General features: G+C 44.5%; 1 protein-coding gene across 1 annotated transcript in view; it reads left to right on the top strand.

The window, feature by feature from the left end:
- Nucleotides 1-5,246: 5,246 nt before the first annotated feature.
- The window catches only part of zmiz1a (zinc finger, MIZ-type containing 1a), a gene marked incomplete at its 5' end in the record, with an annotated part of 97,084 nt that continues 79,830 nt past the window's right edge, over nucleotides 5,247-22,500 (top strand). Inside the window, 2 exons of the mRNA XM_079511861.1 lie at nucleotides 5,247-5,365; nucleotides 7,840-8,050. Of these exons, the coding sequence (XP_079367987.1) occupies nucleotides 5,247-5,365; nucleotides 7,840-8,050 (330 nt within the window). The remainder of the gene's footprint in view (nucleotides 5,366-7,839; nucleotides 8,051-22,500) is intronic.

Raw genomic sequence — 22,500 nt, 5'->3', positions numbered from 1 at the left:
TATGACTGCAACTAAATATAATATACAGTAGGGCCATATGACTGAAACTAAATATAATATACAGTATAGGGCCATATGACTGAAACTAAATATAATATACAGTAGGGCCATATGACTGAAACTAAATATAATATACAGTAGGGCCATATGACTGAAACTTAATATAATATACAGTAGGGCCATATGACTGAAACTGAATATAATATACAGTAGGGCCATATGACTGAAACTAAATATAATATACAGTAGGGCCATATGACTGAAACTAACTATAATATACAGTAGGGCCATATGACTGAAACTAAATATAATATACAGTAGGGCCATATGACTGAAACTAAATATAAATTTGCTATCAAAATCAACACTGGGTTGGATGGATGGATGGATGGATGGATTGATTGATTGATTTTATTTGGTGATATTAAAAGAGCACAGAGCCAACACGTCGGCATCACAGAGGTTGAAAGATGCCAGAAAGACATTTCCATTGATGTTCACAAAGGATAAAATAGACATGCTGCCAAAAGCCAGACTTCACACCCACGCTGTTTCCTCCTTCTGCCGCTGTGTGTGCGTTATTAAAAGTGTTGACGTACTTATTTTGTGAGTTCTGACGACCACTTCATTTTCTATTTTTGGGTGGTCTTTTGGGGTCGGCGCTAATAGACTTGAGTTGAGCAATTTACAATTTAGGCATTTAGCAGACGCTCTTAATCCAGAGCGATTTACAGTAAGCAAGAACAACACATGGCAATACATCAAATGCATAGAAATAGTCATCAAGGATTACAAGTAAGCTAAGACTCTGTGTGGAGTTTGCATGTTCTCCCTGTGTCCCCTAGGGTAGGTACCCTCACAAAAAACATGCAGTATAATCCTGGTCTCTAAACTGCCTCCCCCTGGCCAGCCGGGGCGCCTGATGGAGGGGAAAGGAACTGGTTGGAATAACGTGTTCCTTCCACGCGCTACGTCCAACCAGGGAAACTTCCCCCTGTCAGGTGTAAAGGAGCAACTTGGACACTCAGGCATGAAGGAAGCATGAGTTCAAGTCCGTTGCTCTCCCCAGGTTGGCGGAGGGTGTGTAGAGCCCAGGATCACATTAGATAATTGACACAGGGGTGAAAAATGGGTTACAAAATCGTGGGATAAAAATTATGGAGAACAAACTGGCCGCCACCATTGAGACTTTTAAATCTCGCCTTAAGACCCACCTTTACACCTTGGCTTTTAATTACGTTTGAGTTTTTGTTTGACTTTGTTATGTGTGTGTTTTTTGCTGTTTTCTGTGTTAGCTTTACAGTGTATTTAGCTTTTAACTTTCTGTACAGCACTTTGTAAACCCATAGTTGTGAAATGTGCTATATAAATAAAGTGGATTGGAAAGGATTGGATATCAAACTGGAGGTCCTTGAAATTAAAAAGGTTGTAGCTGTGCAATTCATCACGGTCTCCGTGATGTTGCAGCTTCAGGAGCAAACTCTTCCCTGAGTAGAACATCATCCAAAGGTTAGCGGCTTCTCTCCAAGGGTAAACAGTTCACCTACAACTCTGTGTGTGTGTGTGTGTGTGTGTGTGTGTGTGTGTGTGTGTGTGTGTGTGTGTGTGTGTGTGTGTGTGTGTGTGTGTGTGTGTGTGTGTGTGTGTGTGTGTGTGTGTGTGTGTGTGTGTGTGTGTGTGTGTGTGTGTGTGTGTGAGTGAGAGAACTTCAGTCTGCTTACTTAAAGAGACGGGGAGGAAATTGACTGGTGTTTTAACCACTGGAGGTCACAGCATAGACACGTGTGCACACACACACACACACACACACACACACACACACACACACACACACACACAGAGAGAACTGCTATTCTAATCTGTGTCAGTCTGAAGTGCGTCCGTAGCGAATAGGCGGTGTTAATAGCAGGGTGTTGCGGAGGTGTTAGCCTGTAGTCCAGGGGTGGTGCGGTGGGTGGGTGGTTGGTGTAATGGGTGGTGCGGTGGGTGGGTGGGTGGGTGGTGCGGTGGGTGGGTGGGTGGTGCGGTGAGGTAGTGAGTGGGTGGTGGTCTCCACCGTCCCGGCTGGCCGGCTGTGTGCGTTCAGGGTGGCGTGTCTGATGGATGGGCGGGGGGGGGGTGTGGGGGAGTGGGGGTTCCGCTGGGAGGGAGAGAGAGGATGGGGGGGGGGGGGGGGGGGGGGGGGGGAGAAGAGTGTTAAAATAGAGGGAAAGATGGACAGATGGAAAGGAGGGCAGTGGAGGAAGTTTGTTCTGGTTACTCACTTTAAAGTAACAATAACCATACACTGTTACATGATAACAGAATCCTTTATGTGCGACTGGGTGAAAGTACAAACGTATTGGCAGTAAAATGTACTCCAACTCAGTTTTGTTGTTTTGTGTGTAACGCAGAAAGACCTTTTACTATAGCCGATGCATAAAACTGGTCGAAATTGGTTAGTGTTTTGTTTTGTGACAATAATCTAATTCTGAAAAGCAAAAATAATTGTAGCGGAGTTAGAAACATCAAAGTACAAAATTAGACATAGTGGAGTAAAAGTATCAGAAAACTCAAACATTCCATTAATGTACCATAACATTGTACTTTAAGTACAATGTTTTGAGTAAATGTACTACAAAACAAAATGCAGGAAACAAAAAATATTATACAAAACTTACAAATGGGTCCCAGCCCACTGTTTGGGGACCTGTGTTTTACAGTACACCACTGGGGAGGAGAGAGAGAGAAAGAGAAAGAGAGAGAGAGAGAGAGAGAGAGAGAGCCCAGAGAGCGCCGTCATTAATCAAAGTGCCTCCACCACCTGCCACCTCTCCTCTGGCCTTCGTGTCCTCTCTTTATCCCTGAGACGCTACGCTGCCAGCCCTCCTCTCTATTCTCCTTCCCTCTCTCTCCTAACCTTGTCTAGTGTTCCCTCTATAAGTACCGCTGGACCGCTCCGCTTGCCTTTCAGCTTGCCGCTTCTTAACTCCACTCCTTTCTTTCCTTCCCCACCAAACATAACAGCCACGGTGTGGCGAGGGAGGGAGGGAGGCTGTTTAATGCTATTACAAGGTGACATTAAACCACCCAGGCACCCTGCTCTCTCCTACAAGGAGACTGACTGACACCCTCCTCATCACCCCACACTCTCTCTCTCTCTCTGCCTCTCTCTCTCTCTCTGCCTCTCTCTCTCTCTCTCTCTCTCTCTCTCTCTCTCTCTCTCTCTCTCTCTCTCTCTCTTTCTGCCTCTCTCTCTCTCTCTCTCTCTCTCTTTCTGCCTCTCTCTCTCTCTCTCTCTCTCTCTCTCTCTCTCTCTCTCTCTCTCTCTCTCTCTCTCTCTCTCTCTCTCTCTCTCTCGTGAGTCGTGCATATACGGGACTTTGGGTCCCGTATATGTTTTGGGTGAATTAAATAACATTTGCGGGACTCGTTACATAGCGATTTCACCTGTTTTTCCGTGACCCACAGGTTGAGAACCTTTAGTGCAGACAGACGTGGTCAAGTACAGTTTACAGGTGTTTAAGTAGTTAACCTCTCTCTGTCTCTCTCTCTCTCTCTCTCTCTCTCTGGCCCCTTTGCCTCCCGGACAGCCAAGGCGCTGTGTGTGTGTGTGTGTGTGTGTGTGAGAACAGTGTAATTGGTGAGGTCACTCCCTTTGACCGGCCCGGGGGGTCAGGAAGTATACCGTACATTATGAGGTGCTTCAGGAGAGGGTCATGAGGTCGTGGCTGCCGGGGCACATGGAGGACATGTTCTCTCACTAACAGCCTATAATAGCCCAGACCAATAGGTCTGTCTGGCCAAGGACTGGTTGGTTGTTTGTTTGTTTGTTTGTTGGCTGACGGGTCATGGCGGCACGCTGCTGGCACCGAATTTGGCAGTGGTGGTCCAATGCATAGCTCTGTCTGTCTGTCTGTCTGTCTGTCTGTCTGTCTGTCTGTCTGTCTGTCTGTCTGATAAGATCATATCATATCATGGTTTGCATGCTGATGTGCGTGCGTGTGAGCGTGTTACATCCAATCAGCCTTTTCTAAGTCCATGCTGGTTAATCCTTATTATTTAGATAACTTTAGATTTTTCAGGTTTAAAAAGAAGACAAATTACTCGTATATAATCCGTCCTCTTGACTGTGGAGAAAAAAAGAGAGAGAGAGAAAGAGAGAGAAAAGACATGGCGGCCAATTTCATATCGTTATTTTGGTCCTTGACATGAAATAGTTTGAGCACCACTGACATAGAAACTGACATAGAAACTGACATAGAAACTGACATAGAAACACAGGTTTTTTCAGAAAACTGTCATGATTTAGAAGACATTATTTTGTAGAATGGTCCTCAGGTCTACATGGGTTAAAGCCGGTTAGAGTTATTGTGTAATCTGGACAGTGTGACGTGAGACGGCCTATAGTGTCATCTGGGATCTTACTTACCGTATACGGCCATATTATTTTACATCGTCTTTTATTTTTTTTTACTGCTCATGAAAGGCCAGTCAGGGTCAGCGAGTGCAGTCCACATGAATGAGACTACAGTTCTTAACTCGCATTTTGGTGGGAACCCCTTTTGGTGTTTTAAGCATTATGTTCTACTTTAGCTATTGCAAAATAGCAGATCTACAAGCTCATAGCGCGGCACTGAGTGCCGCGTTATGAGCTTGTAGATCTGCTATTTTCTTTAAATCGTGAAAATGTGGGCGCAAATCTTTGAATATATACTGTATTCTTTCAGAGCGAACGTTTTTAACTCAAATCTTTGCTTCTTACATATAATTACATATAATATTTGGGGTCCTTGACATGAAATCGTTGAGCACCACTGACATATAAACATGAGGTTTTTCAGAAAACCGTCATGATTTGGAAGACATTTTATAGAATCTTGTCTCAGGTCTAAATAGGTTAATCCCACCACTCATGATCGGTGGTGGAAAAAGTAATCAGGTTTTTTGAGGGGTGCTAAACCCCTCCCTATTGCATGCTGAAAATAGACGATCTACAGCGTTGTGAACTTGTATATCGGCTATTTTCAGCAAGTGAAATTATTACGACGCCATCAAGGCCCGCCAAAATACATTTTGTTCGACTAAATCAACTGTAGATTTAGATTTAGTCGACTAAAATCTTATGACATTTAGTCGACTAAATTGACTAAATCTAGACTAACACTAAAACATTCCGGGTGACTAAAATGTGACTATAGAACTAAATGAAAACTATTCAAGAGACCCTGCCAAAAACAACACTGCCGTTTAAATGGACTGCTGAGATGGCGCTGTCTCGCGACGCCGTCGGCCTCCGTGGAGACTCTGGCGGTGGCGCCACTGGCGTTCCCTGGCCGGACAGCAGGCGCCGCTCGTCGGCAGTCTCCTCCGTGAGAGTGTGGAGGTCGCACTGCTGAGAGGCAGAACGGCGTGTGCACGCATCCATCCGCCTGAGTGATGGCAGACTGCTGGGGCGAGTGCTGTCACTTTGGCATTAGTCTCGCGTTACCAGACTGTTAGGGCCGATTCATACTCCTATTTTAGAGCCGAATAAAAGTCGGTTCGGCTCTGTAGAGCCTACAATGTGACGTCATTTGAGGTTCGGGGGGGCGGGTACCGTCCTAAAGTCGGCTCTTCGGTGCTACTGAAAATTTCGGACGAGCCGAAATCATTTCGGCACTACAGCGCCGAAACAGTGGTAAAATAGGAGTATGAATCGGCCCTTAGCCTCTCGCAATTTTTCAAATGCTTTCATCATACAGTCTGAAGCAACGGAAGAGCTGTCATGAGTAAACTATAAAGCGGAAAGTGGAGCCTCCTCGCCACTTCCGTTTCGTCTTTACAGTCGCGCACATTTATCCTGATATAAATAGAAATCATCTAAGCATATATAAGCTTGTTGCTTAGCAGAAAAGGAAATAAAAGAATAAGATATTTTAAAAGATATTTTCGTGAACGGAAATGGCAGCTTCCTTACTCAGATTTCGGGAGCTGTAGTTCCAGACTATATAGCATTCGGAGATTGTGGAATAGTTGTCCATGGCTACACGAGACTACTTTGGCATATAGGATCAACTTTGATCAAGAAATGCACAATGAAAAACAGGTAGGAATGGAGACGATTCATGGCCATATATAGCATGTCTTGGAGACGCGATGTCAGACTGACATCCATATGCGTGACCATATATGGATATGTGATGTCACGATACATGACCATACAGTATATGGAGGCTTGGGTGACTCCATCACGGCACTCCATCTTTAAATAGGTCTGAAGTGGTTGAATTGCTTTCTCTTTGCATCACCACCACCTCTTACCGACTCTTGCATGACAACGGCAGCTTACCGCCCCACAAATTAACCCATTGAGACCTGAGGACCATTTTCAAATGTTCTCAAACTATTTCATGTCAAGGACCCCAAAATATATATGTAATTGGCCGCGGACCCCCATCTCAAAATGTGGTGTTCCAGCGACCTCCCAGAAGCAAAGATTTGGGTTAAAAAGATTTGGGTGAAAGATTTGCACACATTAAAAAACAAAATGCAGATCTACAAGCTACAAGCTCGTAGCTTGTAGCTTGTAGCCCCGCTTCTGTGTTTGTCACACGCTTCACTGAGACGAAACCCAAAGCACATTGTGGTCTTAGCAGCTGGCGATGTTGTTTATCTTTCCAGAAACGGTAATGCCGGTTATGTCGGCCGCCATGCGATCAAAAATCACTATTCACATCTGAACGCCGGATTTGACAAAAATATGTATTTTGGAATATTTTTGGAGAAAACGGGCAGGAAAGAAATCATAATGAGTTTTCCAATGTGAAATATGTATACAAGTCGTTTGAAAATAGCATATCGGCCATTTTCAAATGGCTGAAATGTATGTAGGGCTGAAGTGGTTTTGTAAAGGGGCGCTCTTATCATCATACATCACATTCCGTGCTCAGCCAATCAAATCATTTCCGTGGTACAATCACACAAAGCTGGAAATAGCAGGACCTCAAAAACTAAATCTAACATGTGCCTGGACATATTTATCCGTATACGGACATATTGATGGCCCCTGGTCAGGAGCGGTGAACAGTTTACCATATTAGGAAGATCAACAGCCAACACCTTACTTGATTGGTCCATTCAACGCCATCGGCTTTGTTGTTTTGTCAAACTTTGTGTGACGTTTGTGCCACTGAACCAATATAGGTTGCAACGTTAACAATAGGACTCACCTCTTACAGCGCAACCCTTGAAGAACCTGCTTTGATCTGCAGCGGAGCTGGTGTGAGAAATGTTTTACTGGATGGGGCGTCTGGAAGGACGTCTGGAAGGACGTCTATTCGGCCATGTTGCTGTAGCAGTGGAACATAAAGTGTTCTCATTTGGAGCGGATCATGACACAGATCACATTGATGTGAATGTCTTCAACACAGTGTCTTTATTCTGGGTGAAGTTGCTCTCAGAGACACCTGGAAGAGGAGAGGGTAACCTTGAGGTTCCCTTTAGGCGCCATGGCCACACAGCTGTACTGCTGGATGATATGGTTTACATCTGGGGAGGCCTTACCGCTTGGTCGTCTTACTGCAACGTGCTTTATGGGTTTGATGTCGACACCCACAGATGGGTCAAGCCTGTGGTTTCCGGGACCGTTCCAGGGGGGAGGAGTGGCCACTCAGCCTGTGGCTTGGGGAAGGTCATGTATGTCCATGGAGGAGTCGACCAGGCTTGGTGTCCTTTTAATGACACGTACAAGTTGGACATCACCACAATGTTCTGGACTTTAATTAACATAAGTGGCACCCCTCCACATTTTGCATGGTCTCATTTATCTGCCTCCATGATCGGGACAAAGATGTTTGTATTTGGGTGTTTTGTGGACAGGATCAAGGTATCAGTGTTTGACACAGAGACAAACATCTGGATGAGCACGCCTTCTCCACTGGTTCTTCCAGCAGGACGCTGGGATCATTCAGCCTTTGCCTACAATGGAGAGCTGTACATACTGGTAGACCTAATTGGTGGTACAAACCAGTACGGGATCCTCAGATGTGACCTGTGGAAATTCATTCCAGAGACCTTCTCCTGGAAGAAGGTTGAGCTCAAGGGGACAGGCTTGGCCAAGTCCAGTGTCTAGTCTGTGCTGTTGCATTGTGGGAGATCGTGTCATCCTCTTGCGTGATCACCTGTATATCTTAGATTTGAGTCCTAGTCTGAAGACGTTAAGCAAGCTAGCAGTTATTCAGTACGGTCTGGATCTGTCGGAACTCCCACACAACATCAGGTGGGAACTGGCTGCCATGACCACCAAGAACAGATAGAAAACCCAAGCAGACCACGAAACTCACCACTTAACAAAAAAAGCACACCTGTGTGAAGTGAGGGGCGTTCTTATCTTATTATACATCCTACATCATCTCATGAAGGACTGAATTTATGTGATGTGGTATGCCGATTTGTTCGTCTACATATGATGTAAATTGTGTTGCCACAAATTTACGTCATATTTGGCGGACATTTGACCTAATTTCTCCTTTCAGTGGCAAATATTGAGACGTGTGGGGACAAAAACTGTATAGTGATTGGTTAGCCGATTTGCTCGTCTACATATGACGTAAAATTTCATTGTCAATGGCAAATATTGAGACGTGTGGGGACAAGCTGTATATAGGAGGGGCTAGCGCCCCTCAAAAATGAGGGGTTTGTGAAAGAAGAGGGCGCGGCAGCTAAAATAGATTAAAAAATCGAAATACTGAATCGAACAACTTAAAAACTATCTGGGGTCTTCACAAAAAGCCTCTGAGTAGACGATAAAGATGGCCAAATTCTTTTTTTGAAAGTGAAATATCCTGGGGTCTCGGCACATGTGTTTACCGGGGCAACCGGGGTGGAAAACATGAATTGGAGACAGCTACAGTATAGAGCGCTGGGCTGGGCTCGGCGTCGGCGGGGAAGGCTTGGGAGGGAGAAGGAAAACTGGCCCTCCTCTCAGGAAGTGTTGCTCCTCCACCGCTCTCCATAAACAGTGGAAAAGAGACCCAGCGAAAATGTCCCAGACTCACTGTTTCCACTGTAAACACGCACACGCACACACACACACACACACACACACGCACACGCACACGCACACGCACACACACACACAGAGAGAGAGCATACTGCGGTCATTCTGTCTGACTCTGGCAGTGTAACAACCCCCCCCCCCCCCTCCCCGTCTATTCCTCATCAGTGGACTGTATACATTTTCACATATAGAGAACATACATAATCAGTGGTGGAAAAAGTACTCACACATTCGGAGAGGCGCGAGCCCCTCCTATGTGCAGCTTTGTTAGTGTGCATGTAAACACAAACTTTAAATGCCTTTGATAATGAATGGCCAGTTTTGAGTGCCTGCGTAAACACAAACATTAACCCATTTAGACCTGACACAAGATTCTACAAATGTCTTCGAAATCCTGAAAGTTTCTATGTCAAGGACCCCCAGAATTATATGTATTTGGCCGCCGACCCCCATCTGAAAATATGTTGTTCCAGGGACCCCCCAGAAGCAAAGAATTGAGTTAAAAACTCTGAAATAATATATATTAAAAGGTTTGCACCACATTTTCAAAATTTTTCAAAAATAGCAGATTTGCCGCGCTATGAGCTTGTAATCTGTTATTTTTCAATAGCTAAAACATAACATAATGCTTAAAACACCAAAAAGGGTTCCCGCCCAAAATCAATTACTATTGATTGGCCAGAATGTAGATGATGTATGATGATACGAGCGTCCCTTTCTTTTTTTTACTTAAGTGATTGTCCGGAATTCAAAATGTATTTGAGTAAAAGTACAAAAGTATTGGCTTCAAAATGTACTTAAGTACCAAAAGTACCAAAGTACTCATTGTGCAGAATGTCCTGTTTCAAGTTTTCGAATGTGTAAAAAAAATCATTTGAAAACACCAGATCTACCAGCTCGCAATTGAATGCGTCACATCGAGAGCTTGTAGATCGGGCTAATGGCCGACATGTATAGGACTGAAGTGGCTACTTTATGTTTTGTAATAATAATCAAAATCTACAGTAAGTAACTAGTAAATACGTTTTCAAATAATTGAGTGGAGTAAAAGTAGAACATTTGCCTCTGAGATGTAGTGGAGAAGTTAAAGTATTGGAAAGTAGTAGTAAAATTGTACTTAAGTAATAAGTATAAGTATAGTTACTTCCCACCACTGCATGTAAAGTAGCATACCTCTGCTGTTGGGAGGAAACTCCAAAATGTTCATTTTTCAGGAAATTAAGAAAACCTTATATTTTTAAAACAAAGCAATAGAGCCTCATCAAAGTTGGTGTTGTAACTTTATATATTGTCAATTACTTCCATGAGAGCAGACATTTTGAGGGTCCAATGGAGTTAAGAGGTTTTTTCTCCCAGTGTGGTTTCTGTTGTGTGTGAACAATAATAGTAAATCAAAGTAGTTGTCCTCAAAACCACACCTCCAGTCGCTGTCATAAGAACGGGAGGTGCACTCATGATCACGGCAGCAGAGCCTGTTTGTCCATGGCTGCACATGCACCTGCAGCCCATCAAGTATAATTTATGCTTCGTCCCACGATGGTGACGCACACGCAGACCTCTACACTCACAATAGTCGCATCCGCGATGCGATGTGAGCTTGTATATCAGCTGTTCTCTGTGCGCAATACTGTTGCGCTTTGAAGTATAAATGTATTCTAGGGTGCATCTCACTAGCTAACACACAAGAGGAAACCAGCGCTCCCCAAAACAACAGGTTTGGAGATCTGTTCGGAAACAGTCACCCGTGCGCCCAGTCCCAAGGTTTGTAAACAAATAATTGGTCTATAGCACTGATTTTTGCCCAAAAAAAAATCAAAAACCTCAAAAAATTTGTTATGAGGTGACACTGCATGGGTCTGCCATACAGCAACATACGTTTTTCAGGGGCGCTAGCTATCCCCTCCTATATTCAGCTATTAGTGTAGATTTCCGTCCTGCACAAACATTAAATTCCTATTGACAATGAATGGAGAACTTTACGTCATAATGTCTGAGCAAATAGGCATTATGTCTATTTTATGTCATGATGATGTACGATGATAAGAGCGCCCCTCACTTCACACGGGTGTGATTTTTCAGAAAACTCTTATAGATTGAGAACAGTGGTGTCACTTTGACAGCTTGTTCATCTGCTATTTTTGAGGGGCACTAGCCCCTCCTATACCTGTACAGGTTTAATGGTTGTCTTTAGTTCAATGTTTGTTTTGTAAACACCATTGACAATGAAGGGAAAATTTACGTCATAATGTGCCTCATTACATCATATTGTCTCTTTATTGTTAATGGCGTTTAATGTTTGTGTTTGCACCGTTTGTTTTAAATCACCATTACATCACCTAATCAACATGAGTTAGACTTTAATATATTAGCGCCCCTCACCTCACACGGGTGTGATTTTTTCTTCTTCTTTTTTTTACATTTTGAGGGGTGCTAGCCCCTCCTATATACAGGTTTAATCTTTGTCTTGTCTAGACAAACATTCAAAACGCCATTGACAGAGTTTATAGCGTGGCACAGAGTGCCGCGCTATGAGCTTGTAGATCTGCTATTTTTGAGAAATTGTGAAAACGTGGTCTTTGAATATCTTTCACAGCGAACATTTTTAACTCACATCTTTGCTTCTGGGGGGGGTCCCTGGAACAACATGTTTTCAGATGGGGGTCCTCGGCCAAATACAGATAATTCTAGTTTTTCCTAGTTTTTCAGAAAACTGTCAGGATTTAGAAGACATTTGTATAGAATCAATTCTCATGGTCTAAATGGGTTAAAGTCACACTGTAAGACGGTTCAGGCTGTATTTAACATCCTGTCTGCGTGAGTTCTGTTTACACGGCTCTGTGTGATAAAGACATCCATGTTTGATCCTTCTATGACTCACACACACACACACCTGCAACGGCACGCGCACACTCACACGTGCATGCGAGTGGTAGAGAGAGTGGCAGAGAGAGAGAGAGACAGAGTGTATACAAACACATTATATAGAACTGTACTGTCGGGGCAGAAACCTCAACCGTTTTGGACTTCAACCCTTCAACCTGACAGAGACGATTGTGTGTGTGTGTGTGTGTGTGTGTGTGTGCGTGCGCGCGCGCGCGTGTGTGTGCGTGTGCGCGTGTGTGTTGATGGCAGCTCTTTGATGAGAGGCATGCTTCACCATATGGGGGCTTTCAAGTATTCCAGTGATGCTGCCTCTCTCTCTCTCTCTCTCTCTCGCTCTCTCTTCCCACACACATGCATATTTGATGTACAGCATGTGGCAGAGCAGGGAAACAGCTCTCTCAGTGCTGCTGGCAGCACTGTGATCATGTTGAAGAGATCGCTGTCACATCGCATGATGGAAATACTGCACGCTGGAACAGCCTCATCTGGAGGCTCTCGTGGGCCAGAGACACTGATGCTGCGTTCACTAGCACGGGCGGATCAGATGCAAATCTACGGACCACCATTCGTTGTCAATGGAAGCACAGCGACATGGAGATGCAAAGATGCATCCGACGTTTGTACCGTAGCTGCCGCCCCCCCAAAGATGCAAACGCCTGTGATCTTTGTATCTTTGCATCTGCCTTGTGTGAACGCACGGGCAGATGCAAAGCTGCAGTCTACCATTTCATTATCAAATGGAAGCACAGCGACATGAAGATGCAAAGACGCATCCGACGTTTGTAGCTGCTGCAAAATCTATACAACGGCTACAAATTTGCATCTTTGTATCTTTTGCCCGTCTGAGCACAGCATTACAGTTACAGTTACGCCTGTATGGATATACTGTCTGTGGCGGAACAATGCTGCTTTGTGTCTTTGTAGCTGAAGTTGAAACCAGCTCAGCCTTTTTGCTGTAGCTTTTGCAGCAGCTACAAACGTTTGTATGCATCTTTGCATCTTCATGTCGCTGTGCTTCCATTGACAACGAATGGTAGACTGCATCTTCGTGTCGCTGTGCTTCCATTGACAACGAATGGTAGACTGCATCTTTGCATCTTCGTGTCACTGTGCTTCCATTGACAACGAATGGTAGACTGCATCTTTGCATCTTCGTGTCGCTGTGCATCCATTGACAACGAATGGTAGACTGCATCTTTGCATCTTCGTGTCGCTGTGCATCCATTGACAACGAATGGTAGACTGTATCTTTGCATCTTCATGTCGCTGTGCTTCCATTGACAACGAATGGTAGACAGCATCTTTGCATCTTCATGTCGCTGTGCATCCATTGACAACGAATGGTAGACTGCATCTTTGCATCTTCGTGTCGCTGTGCATCCATTGACAATGAATGGTAGACTGTATCTTTGCATCTGCCCGTGTGTACGCAGCATCAGAAGTACTCAGATTTTCTTTTTGTTTTTACGTAAAGAGGCACTGTGTGACTTTCCTCTTCTACCCCAGATTTGAACCCGGTTTCCTGCACACACACACACACGCTGACATTTTTTTATTTTTTAACCATTGAGCTAATAGTGCCTGCCTTCTTGCTCAGGGGATAAATGTAATCTTGACCATCAAGTCAGAATTCGTGTCAGATCCTGTGTCTAGGTGAGACACGACCTTTGACACGATCTAAATGTCTCCATAGAAGAGCAGGGAGACCAAATACAACCACCCTGACTGTATACGTCATATTATTCTCTACCATACTGTAGGCCTACTGTCAGTTACAACGTACCGTACTTGAGTACATGTACTTAGTACATGAGTAAGTTAGTTTTCACCACTAGAGAGAGAGAGAGAGAGGCGGGGGGGGGGCGGGGGGAGAAAGGGAGAGAGACTGCAGGGGTATTCATTATCAGCCATTGTGAAGGAGCTAGGTGGGATAATTGGCCTCCTAAGCTCAATGCACAGCATGCATATTTAATAAGCACACTACTGTATATATATATATATATATATATATATATATATATATATGCATGCATATGTGTTTTTACACGCAACAAACAGCAGTGGCTCTCAAACTGGTTATTAATTTGTTAACATGTTAAGTTTATTTGGAGGATAATCAACTTGAGATCTCATTTTCGAGGGAGGGGGTCCTCAGTTTTCATGTCAAGCACCCCCAAATGATATGTACTTGAATCCCAAAATGATATGTACTTGAATCCCAAAATGATATGTATTTGGACCCCCAAATCATATGTATTTGGACCCCCAAATCATATGTATTTGGACCCACAAATGATATGTATTTGAACCCCCAAATCATATGTATTTGGACCCCCAAATCATACTGTATGTATTTGGAAAATATGTTGTTCCAGGGACCCCCCCAGAAGCAAAGAAACGTTCTCTCTGAAAGAATATATATTCAAACATTTGCACCACATTAGCACATTTAAAAAATAAATAGCAGATCTACAACGACCTTGTACGACCTGCTATTTTTCAATAGCTAAAGTATTTCATAATGTTTAAAACACCAAAAAGGGGTTCCCGTCCTGAATATAGGTGAAACTTCTTCCATTTCTCTGTTGTAAATGAATGCCCTATACTTGGCCGTGCAGCGGTGTGACACACACAAGCAGGAGAGATTAAGCGGACCCACATCAGGCTCAGAACGAGTCAGAGCTTGCGGATGTCATCATGTGCAACGGTGTGCTTGTTACGATACAAATCGTGACATGAAGGAGAAAAAAAAATGTCATTCATCTCCGTCCTATGTTGCTGTCCTCACATGTATAGTCGTGCGTGCGTGCGTGCGTGCGTGCGTGCGTGCGTGCGTGCGTGCGAGCGGGGACTGGGGAAAGTGAAGTAATAGCAAGGAGAGGGTGAGAGGGAGGGAGGTTAGAGACCCATTTCTATTCCATTTCCTCCGCAGTGAAAGAGGAGGCAAGATGGACACTCCATATCTCCACAGCACTGCTGCCTGTCTGCTGCTACAGCCACACAGCACCGCCACACAACTCATCTAAATGGAAAACACATTGTCTTCATTATTTTTTTTGCGAAAAGGGAACCGAAAGAAACGGCGAGCGTTGTCATGGTAACAGCCATCGTCGGAGCAAAGCGGGCGGGCGGCCCAGGGCTGGTTGTATAGGGCCAGAGGAATGGAGAGAGAGAGGGGTGGGGGGGGGATACAGAGATTCAGAGAGAGAGAGAGAGAGAGAGGACGGCGACCGGAGAGAGAGGGAAAAAGGAGAGAGAGAGAGAGAGAGAGAGAGAGAGAGAGAGAGAGGGAAAAAGGAGAGAGAGAGAGAGAGAGAGAGAGAGAGAGAGAGAGGGAAAAAGGAGAGAGAGAGAGAGAGAGAGAGAGAGAGAGGGAAAAAGGAGAGAGAGAGAGAGGGAAAAAGGAGAGAGAGAGGGAGAGAGAGAGAGAGAGCTCAAGGTGCAGGAGATGAGAAAGGGAGTGAGAGAGGACAGATAGAGAGACACAGACAGAGCAGAGCAGTACAGGGAGTGCCTCTGCTTCACTTTGCAAATGGCCAGTTGGTGGCAGTGAGACAGACAAACAGACAGCTAGCAGACAGACAGCTCACAGACAGACAGCTAGCAGACAGACAGGCATCTAGCAGATATATACAGCTAGCAGATAGACAGCTAGCAGACAGACAGCTATCAGATAGACAGACAGACAGCTAGGTGATAGACAGACAGCTCGCAGACAGACAGCTAGCAGATAGACAGCTAGCAGACAGACAGACAGCTAGCAGACAGACAGACAGCTCACAGACAGACAGCTAGCAGATAGACAGCTAGCAGACAGACAGCTAGGAGATAGACAGACAGCTCGCAGACAGACAGCTAGCAGATAGACAGACAGCTAGCAGATAGATAGACAGACAGCTCGCAGACAGACAGCTAGCAGATAGACAGCTAGCAGACAGACAGCTAGCAGACTGACAGACAGCTCGCAGACAGACAGCTCACAGACAGACAGCTAGCAGACAGACAGCTAGCAGACAGACAGACATGTCAGCTAGCAGACAGACAGCTAGCAGACAGACAGCTAGCAGACAGACAGACAGACATGTCAGCTAGCAGACAGACAGCTATAGCAGACAGACACTGAGCTCAACAGACCCTTCCTTATTCAAGGGGCACAAGATGCTACATTTAACCCATTGAGACCTGAATGCCTTCTAATCTAACTGGGTGGAAGTTCTCACACTTTCAAGAACCCCCCCCCCCCACCACCACCACAACCCCCCACCAAAAAAAAAGGTCTAATCTCTCTCCAAAGACCTTTGAAAAATGATGGAAGGCGTGATTTTGGACAAAATCTCGAAAGTGTCAGAACTACTGATTTAGAAGGCATTTGTTGTAGTCTGCCCTCGTGCACTTTTAAAAAGCACTCCGGTACAAATTTGACCGAGCAAACTTTCACTCATGAGTGATAGTTGACCAGGATAGTGCCTGTACTTTAGTACTCATGAGTGATAGTTGACCAGCATAGTGCCTGTACTTTAGTACTCATGAGTGATAGTTGACCAGCATAGTGCCTGTACTTTAGTACTCATGAGTGATAGTTGACCAGCATAGTGCCTGTACTTTAGTACTTATGAGTGATAGTTGACCAGCATAGTGCCTGTACTTTAGTACTCATGAGTGATAGTTGACCAGCATAGTGCCTGTACTTTAGTACTCATGAGTGATAGTTGACCAGCATAGTGCCTGTACTTTAGTACTCATGAGTGATAGTTGACCAGCATAGTGCCTGTACTTTAGTACTTATGAGTGATAGTTGACCAGCATAGTGCCTGTACTTTAGTACTCATGAGTGATAGTTGACCAGCATAGTGCCTGTACTTTAGTACTCATGAGTGATAGTTGACCAGCATAGTGCCTGTACTTTAGTACTCATGAGTGATAGTTGACCAGCATAGTGCCTGTACTTTAGTACTTATGAGTGATAGTTGACCAGCATAGTGCCTGTACTTTAGTACTCATGAGTGATAGTTGACCAGGATAGTGCCTGTACTTTAGTACTCATGAGTGATAGTTGACCAGGATAGTGCCTGTACTTTAGTACTCATGAGTGATAGTTGACCAGGATAGTGCCTGTACTTTAGTACTCATGAGTGATAGTTGACCAGGATAGTGCCTGTACTTTAGTACTCATGAGTGATAGTTGACCAGCATAGTGTCTGTACTTTAGTACTCATGAGTGATAGTTGACCAGCATAGTGCCTGTACTTTAGTACTCATGAGTGATAGTTGACCAGCATAGTGTCTGTACTTTAGTACTCATGAGTGATAGATGACCAGGATAGTGCCTGTACTTTAGTACTCATGAGTGATAGTTGACCAGCATAGTGTCTGTACTTTAGTACTCATGAGTGATAGTTGACCAGGATAGTGCCTGTACTTTAGTACTCATGAGTGATAGTTGACCAGCATAGTGCCTGTACTTTAGTACTCATGAGTGATAGTTGACCAGGAGAGTGCCTGTACTTTAGTACTCATGAGTGATAGTTGACCAGCGTAGTGCCTGTACTTTAGTACTCATGAGTGATAGTTGACCAGCATAGTGCCTGTACTTTAGTACTTATGAGTGATAGTTGACCAGGATAGTGCCTGTACTTTAGTACTCATGAGTGATAGTTGACCAGCATAGTGCCTGTACTTTAGTACTCATGAGTGATAGTTGACCAGGATAGTGCCTGTACTTTAGTACTCATGAGTGATAGTTGACCAGCGTAGTGCCTGTACTTGTCTTTGACTCAAGGGTACTCTGTCCACTTCTGGCCCAATGTAATGGCCAACAACACCCTGGCTGGCTGCTGAACATCTTTATTAGCTGCTCCCAGAGCCATAGAGAGTAGAGACAGACTCAGTTACGCAAACTCCGTTCACTTCATGGGGCCAGTCCAATGGCGGCTCTTCTACACAGACTTCTATTGGTTTGTCCCTATTTGAAGGCTTCAAATATAGGGAAAAAACGGAAGTTTACGGAATGCATTGGAGTCTATGGGCTCGCGCGAGTACATGAAGCAGGTGACCGTGCTGTTTTCTGCCCCCTCAATATCGCAACTTCTTCTATTAGATGGCTCTGGCTGGTCCCTATAAAGGCAGCATGCAGCAAGTCCAACAGCACAATGGCCTTCATCAAATATTTACCCCCTCCTCTCCTCTCCCCTCTCCTCTCCCTGCGCCTCCTCCCCTCCCCTCGAAACTACAAGCGCACCCCGCCAAGGCCGACATGAAATAAAGCCAAGTGCCAAAGCACAGATATCTAATCCAGTCCAATCCTTCTCCTTGTCAACTTCATTCTCCAACCCCACCCCCCTTCTCTGACGGCGGCTGGTGGATTCTCATGACGTTCCCTGTCAGTTTAGCATCAACGGGAGGATTAGCGCCGTAGCCGAAGAGAGTGAACAAGAGAGAGAGAGAGAGAGAGAGAGAGAGGGGTGGTGTAGGAAACTAGCTCATTGTTTATTTACACGTTGTTCCGTTGGTACTTGGCTTGCGTTGCCGCCGGTGGCCCCGACGACGTTTGATGGCCGCCTTGACGCGACGTGGTTTTGACAGGCGGCAGGCGATTAACCAAATTCACAGTAATTGCTGGAGTTTTGTTCACCACTCACCATGCAGACTCACCCCTTCTTAAAAGAAGAAAAACAAAAAAAAACAATAATTATCTTCAACATTTCCCGTGGTAGGGATATATCTTCTGTCAGGTGGAAACCTCTCATCTCCACAATCCAATTTGTGTGTGTTTTCCTCCTAAATCAAACCCTACTCGATCTACAGACTACAGTCACACAAAAGCATCAAAAGTAGCAGATCTGGAAGCTCCAAACGTGGCGCGAGTTAGAGCTAGAGTTTTGGACATAATGGTGTTTCCATCTGGCATATACTGTGTGTGCATATAAAAGTGCAACATTTATTTAATTAATCTAAAAAAATATATATTATAATCGCTAAGGAAATGATGGATAGTTTCCAACCCCCTGCAATTGTGTTATCCTTATCCCCAGGAGAGGATTGATTACTTGATTGATTGATTGATTGATTGATATGTTTATTGACAATGTTTTATATGTACAGAACATACATCACCATCAAAAGGATGAATGCAAAAAAGCCAGGTCTGAGATGTAGTGGGATAGAAGTAGTTTATACATTTGAAAACTTGAGATGGCACATCCTGCATAATGAGTACTTTTTACCTTTGTAGTACTTTAAGTACATTTTGATGCCAATACTTTCGTACTTTTACTCAAGTACATTGTGAATTCCGGACTTTCACTTGTAACGGAACTAGAATTTCGCGGGCCTTCGGCCCGCTCATCCCAGAGTTGCGTTGGCCCGCGTTGCGATACAGAAGTCCACAGATACAGAAGTGCACAGTGACACGCGTTGTATGCAGCTGTTTTGTGTTGCAGCGCGCGTGTAGTGTTGTTATCCATATATGCGCCTCGGTTCGTCCCGTTTGTTCCACGCCAGGTGTCGACGCAGTCGTTGGCGCAAATTTCTTATTATTTTAACTGTGTATGTAATTGCGGCTAGTAGCACACATTTTTTTGTAGGAGCACGATGAAAAGTTATGAAATAATGTGTTTGAGGGCCCTCCTATATACAGCTTTAGTCCCCACACGTCTCAATATTTGCCATTGACAAAGAACAGAGAAATTAGGTCGAAATGCCGCTAAATATGACGTAAATTAAAATGTATTATATATATATGTTTTTTTAATTGAATGTAAATACTTTACTTATAAAAAAACCTGGCAACCCGCACCCCGCGGTCATTTTCCGCTAACCGGAGCGGTGCTCCCTAGCCTGCTGGAGGGGTTCACATCATCCCATGCAGCCTCGAGAGGAAAAAGAAGGCAAATAAATGCAGCCTTGAGGCTACCTCCCAATGTGGTGTTGTGGAGCTTGATCACCTCCTCGTCCTCCTTTTCTCCCCAAATTGTCAATGCCACTTTTTTTTTTAGGAGCACGATGAAAAGTTATGAACTAATGTGTTTGAGGGCCCTCCTATATACAGCTTTAGTCCCCACACGTCTCAATATTTGCCATTGACAAAGAACAGAGAAATTAGGTCGAAATGCCGCTAAATATGACGTAAATTAAAATGTATTATATAGATATGTTTTTTTAATTGAATGTAAATACTTTACTTATAAAAAAACCTGGCAACCCGCACCCCGCGGTCATTTTCCGCTAACCGGAGCGGTGCTCCCTAGCCTGCTGGAGGGGTTCACATCATCCCATGCAGCCTCGAGAGGAAAAAGAAGGCAAATAAATGCAGCCTTGAGGCTACCTACCAATGTGGTGTTGTGGAGCTTGATCACCTCCTCGTCCTCCTGTTCTCCCCAAATTGGCAATGCCAATAAATGCAAAAGTTGCCTAGTGTGAATACTTCCACAGCCTAAGTAGTAAAGGAGAAACTATCAGTCTTCTCCGAAGTCGGTCAATGTTTGTCAACTCAGCACGTGTTGACAACGCATATTAGTAAACAGAAGCCGTATGTGTGTCACACCAAAAGTGGTGACCTATAGAATCCTGTACATAGAAGCAGCACGCAATCGTCTCCCTCCCTGTGTGGGTCACGTGGTGGGCTCTGAGCAAATGGGAGAGAGAATGTAGTGTTGCCAGGTCCGCGTATTGTAAGCGAGTGGTAGTGTGTGTAAGTAGCGTGTTGAATGGCATTTTTTCTGTGCTTGTTTTCATAGACGTGGCAACAAATTAGGCGGGGGTGTCGGTGCTTGTGGCGTGTTTGTGTTTATTATTGCTATTGATATTGTTTGCGAGTGTGGACGGGAGCCGGCTGTAGTGGCAGTGCGATGACAATTTTAACGCGGCTGGTGTCGATTGTGGCCGTGCGGCGCGACATGAGGAGATAGGGAACCAACGACGCGGAGGGTAAGTGTGTGACGTGTTAGTGTGTTGTTGCAGTGTGTGTTGCAGCGTGTTGCAGCGTGTCAGTGACGTAGTAGCTGGTGCCTTTTGTTCCTGTGCGTGCTTTTGGGCACATGTTTTCAATTGTAATATAGGATAGTTGAATATACTGTATTAGAATATATTGCAGTATTGATACTTTTACTTAAGTACAAATTGTGAGTGCTTTTCTCCACCACTAGCAGACAGTCACAGTGCATATACTGTTAAATGCAGAGTCCCAGTGAGTCGCGGACTGAAAACGCAATGTCCCCCTCATGATTTCATGTGGAAAATTGACACATGTTCTGGTGTATATTCCTGCCAGAGTGAAATTCGGCTCATTCCGATGCAAAAGCTCCCAACGTTTACGAGTCCGCCAGCGCCTTATAGATTCCGACACGGACGTATATAACTCCAACGTGTTTTATTACACCGCGTCTCTGTTTCCTTGTTAAACGGCCTATAGCAAGACGTCTGGCTTGTTCATAATATGCATCGATTATGCTGCTCACCATCATAGAAGTCAATATTTTTCATGCCGTGCAACTGTACAACTGCTATTTTTTTTTAAATCATTGAGAAAGTGTGAGAATTACTGGTTTAGAAGGCATTTGTAAAATCGGATTCAGGTCTTAATGGGTTAATAATATTGTTAAAAAAAAAGAAAAGAAAAAAAGATGCCATGGCATTTTACTTTAATATTGTTTTATATGAATGTTATAATATCAATTCAGTCGTAGTGTTTTACCAATAATTTTGGTTGTGGTACAGAGCAGTGGTTCCCAAACTTTCTCATGTCAAAGACCTCCAAATTGACACTAATTAGCCCGCGTACCCCCCATTTGAAATGACATGCCAGGGACCCCCATAAGAGAAGATTTTTACAGCTCTAGCGGTGATTCTCAACCCGTTTAATTTCAAGGACCCCCAGTTTGACATGCATTAGTCTACGGACCCTCATTGAATGGCATTTCTATCTCTGGGACCCCCAATTTATACTGTATATTGTAAAATCAATGTTAATTTAACTCTGAGAGTGTAACAAATGGAATGAAAAAATAGCAGTCCATAGTTTGGAACCATTTTGGTTCCAAACTATCATTTAGCTGGGGGACCCCCTGGAACTCCTTCAAGGACCCCTGGGGGTCCCCGGACCCCACTTTGGGAACCACTGGTATAGAGGGTGTGCTGTGAGTGTGTGCGTGCGTGCGTGTGTGTGCGCGCATGCGTGCGTATGCGTGCGCGTGCGTGCGTGTGTGTGGGAGTGAAATCCCCCCCAAAAAGAACAAAGCCTGCTGTGTAAATGAAACAGGCTGCATGATGATGCAACAGAAGCAGCAGTGCGTTCTGTGGGTTGCCATACAGGGACCATAATAATATCAGCCGTAGTACAGGTGCTATTTGGCACAGCGGGTATGCTAGGCCTCGCGCCGCAAAGCTAATGTGCTTCACTGCGTGCTCTCGTGTGAGAGTGACACTTATACACTTAGTGCTACAACACACTGTAGCGCAGCACGCGCGGTGTGTGTGTACGTGTGTGTGTGTGTGTGTGCGTGTGTTACTATACTTGTGAGGGCCAAGTGTCCCCACATGTGTTGTAGAAAGTAGACACTGTGAGAATAATTTTGTTTGTTTTTTAGAGTTCTTCAGCTTTT

This window comes from Electrona antarctica, assembly GCF_951216825.1.
Source record: "Electrona antarctica genome assembly, chromosome: 10".
NCBI classification, from domain to species: Eukaryota; Metazoa; Chordata; class Actinopteri; order Myctophiformes; family Myctophidae; genus Electrona; species Electrona antarctica.
The sequence above is the reverse complement of the archived record's forward strand: the minus strand, read 5'-3'. Positions and strand labels throughout refer to the sequence as shown.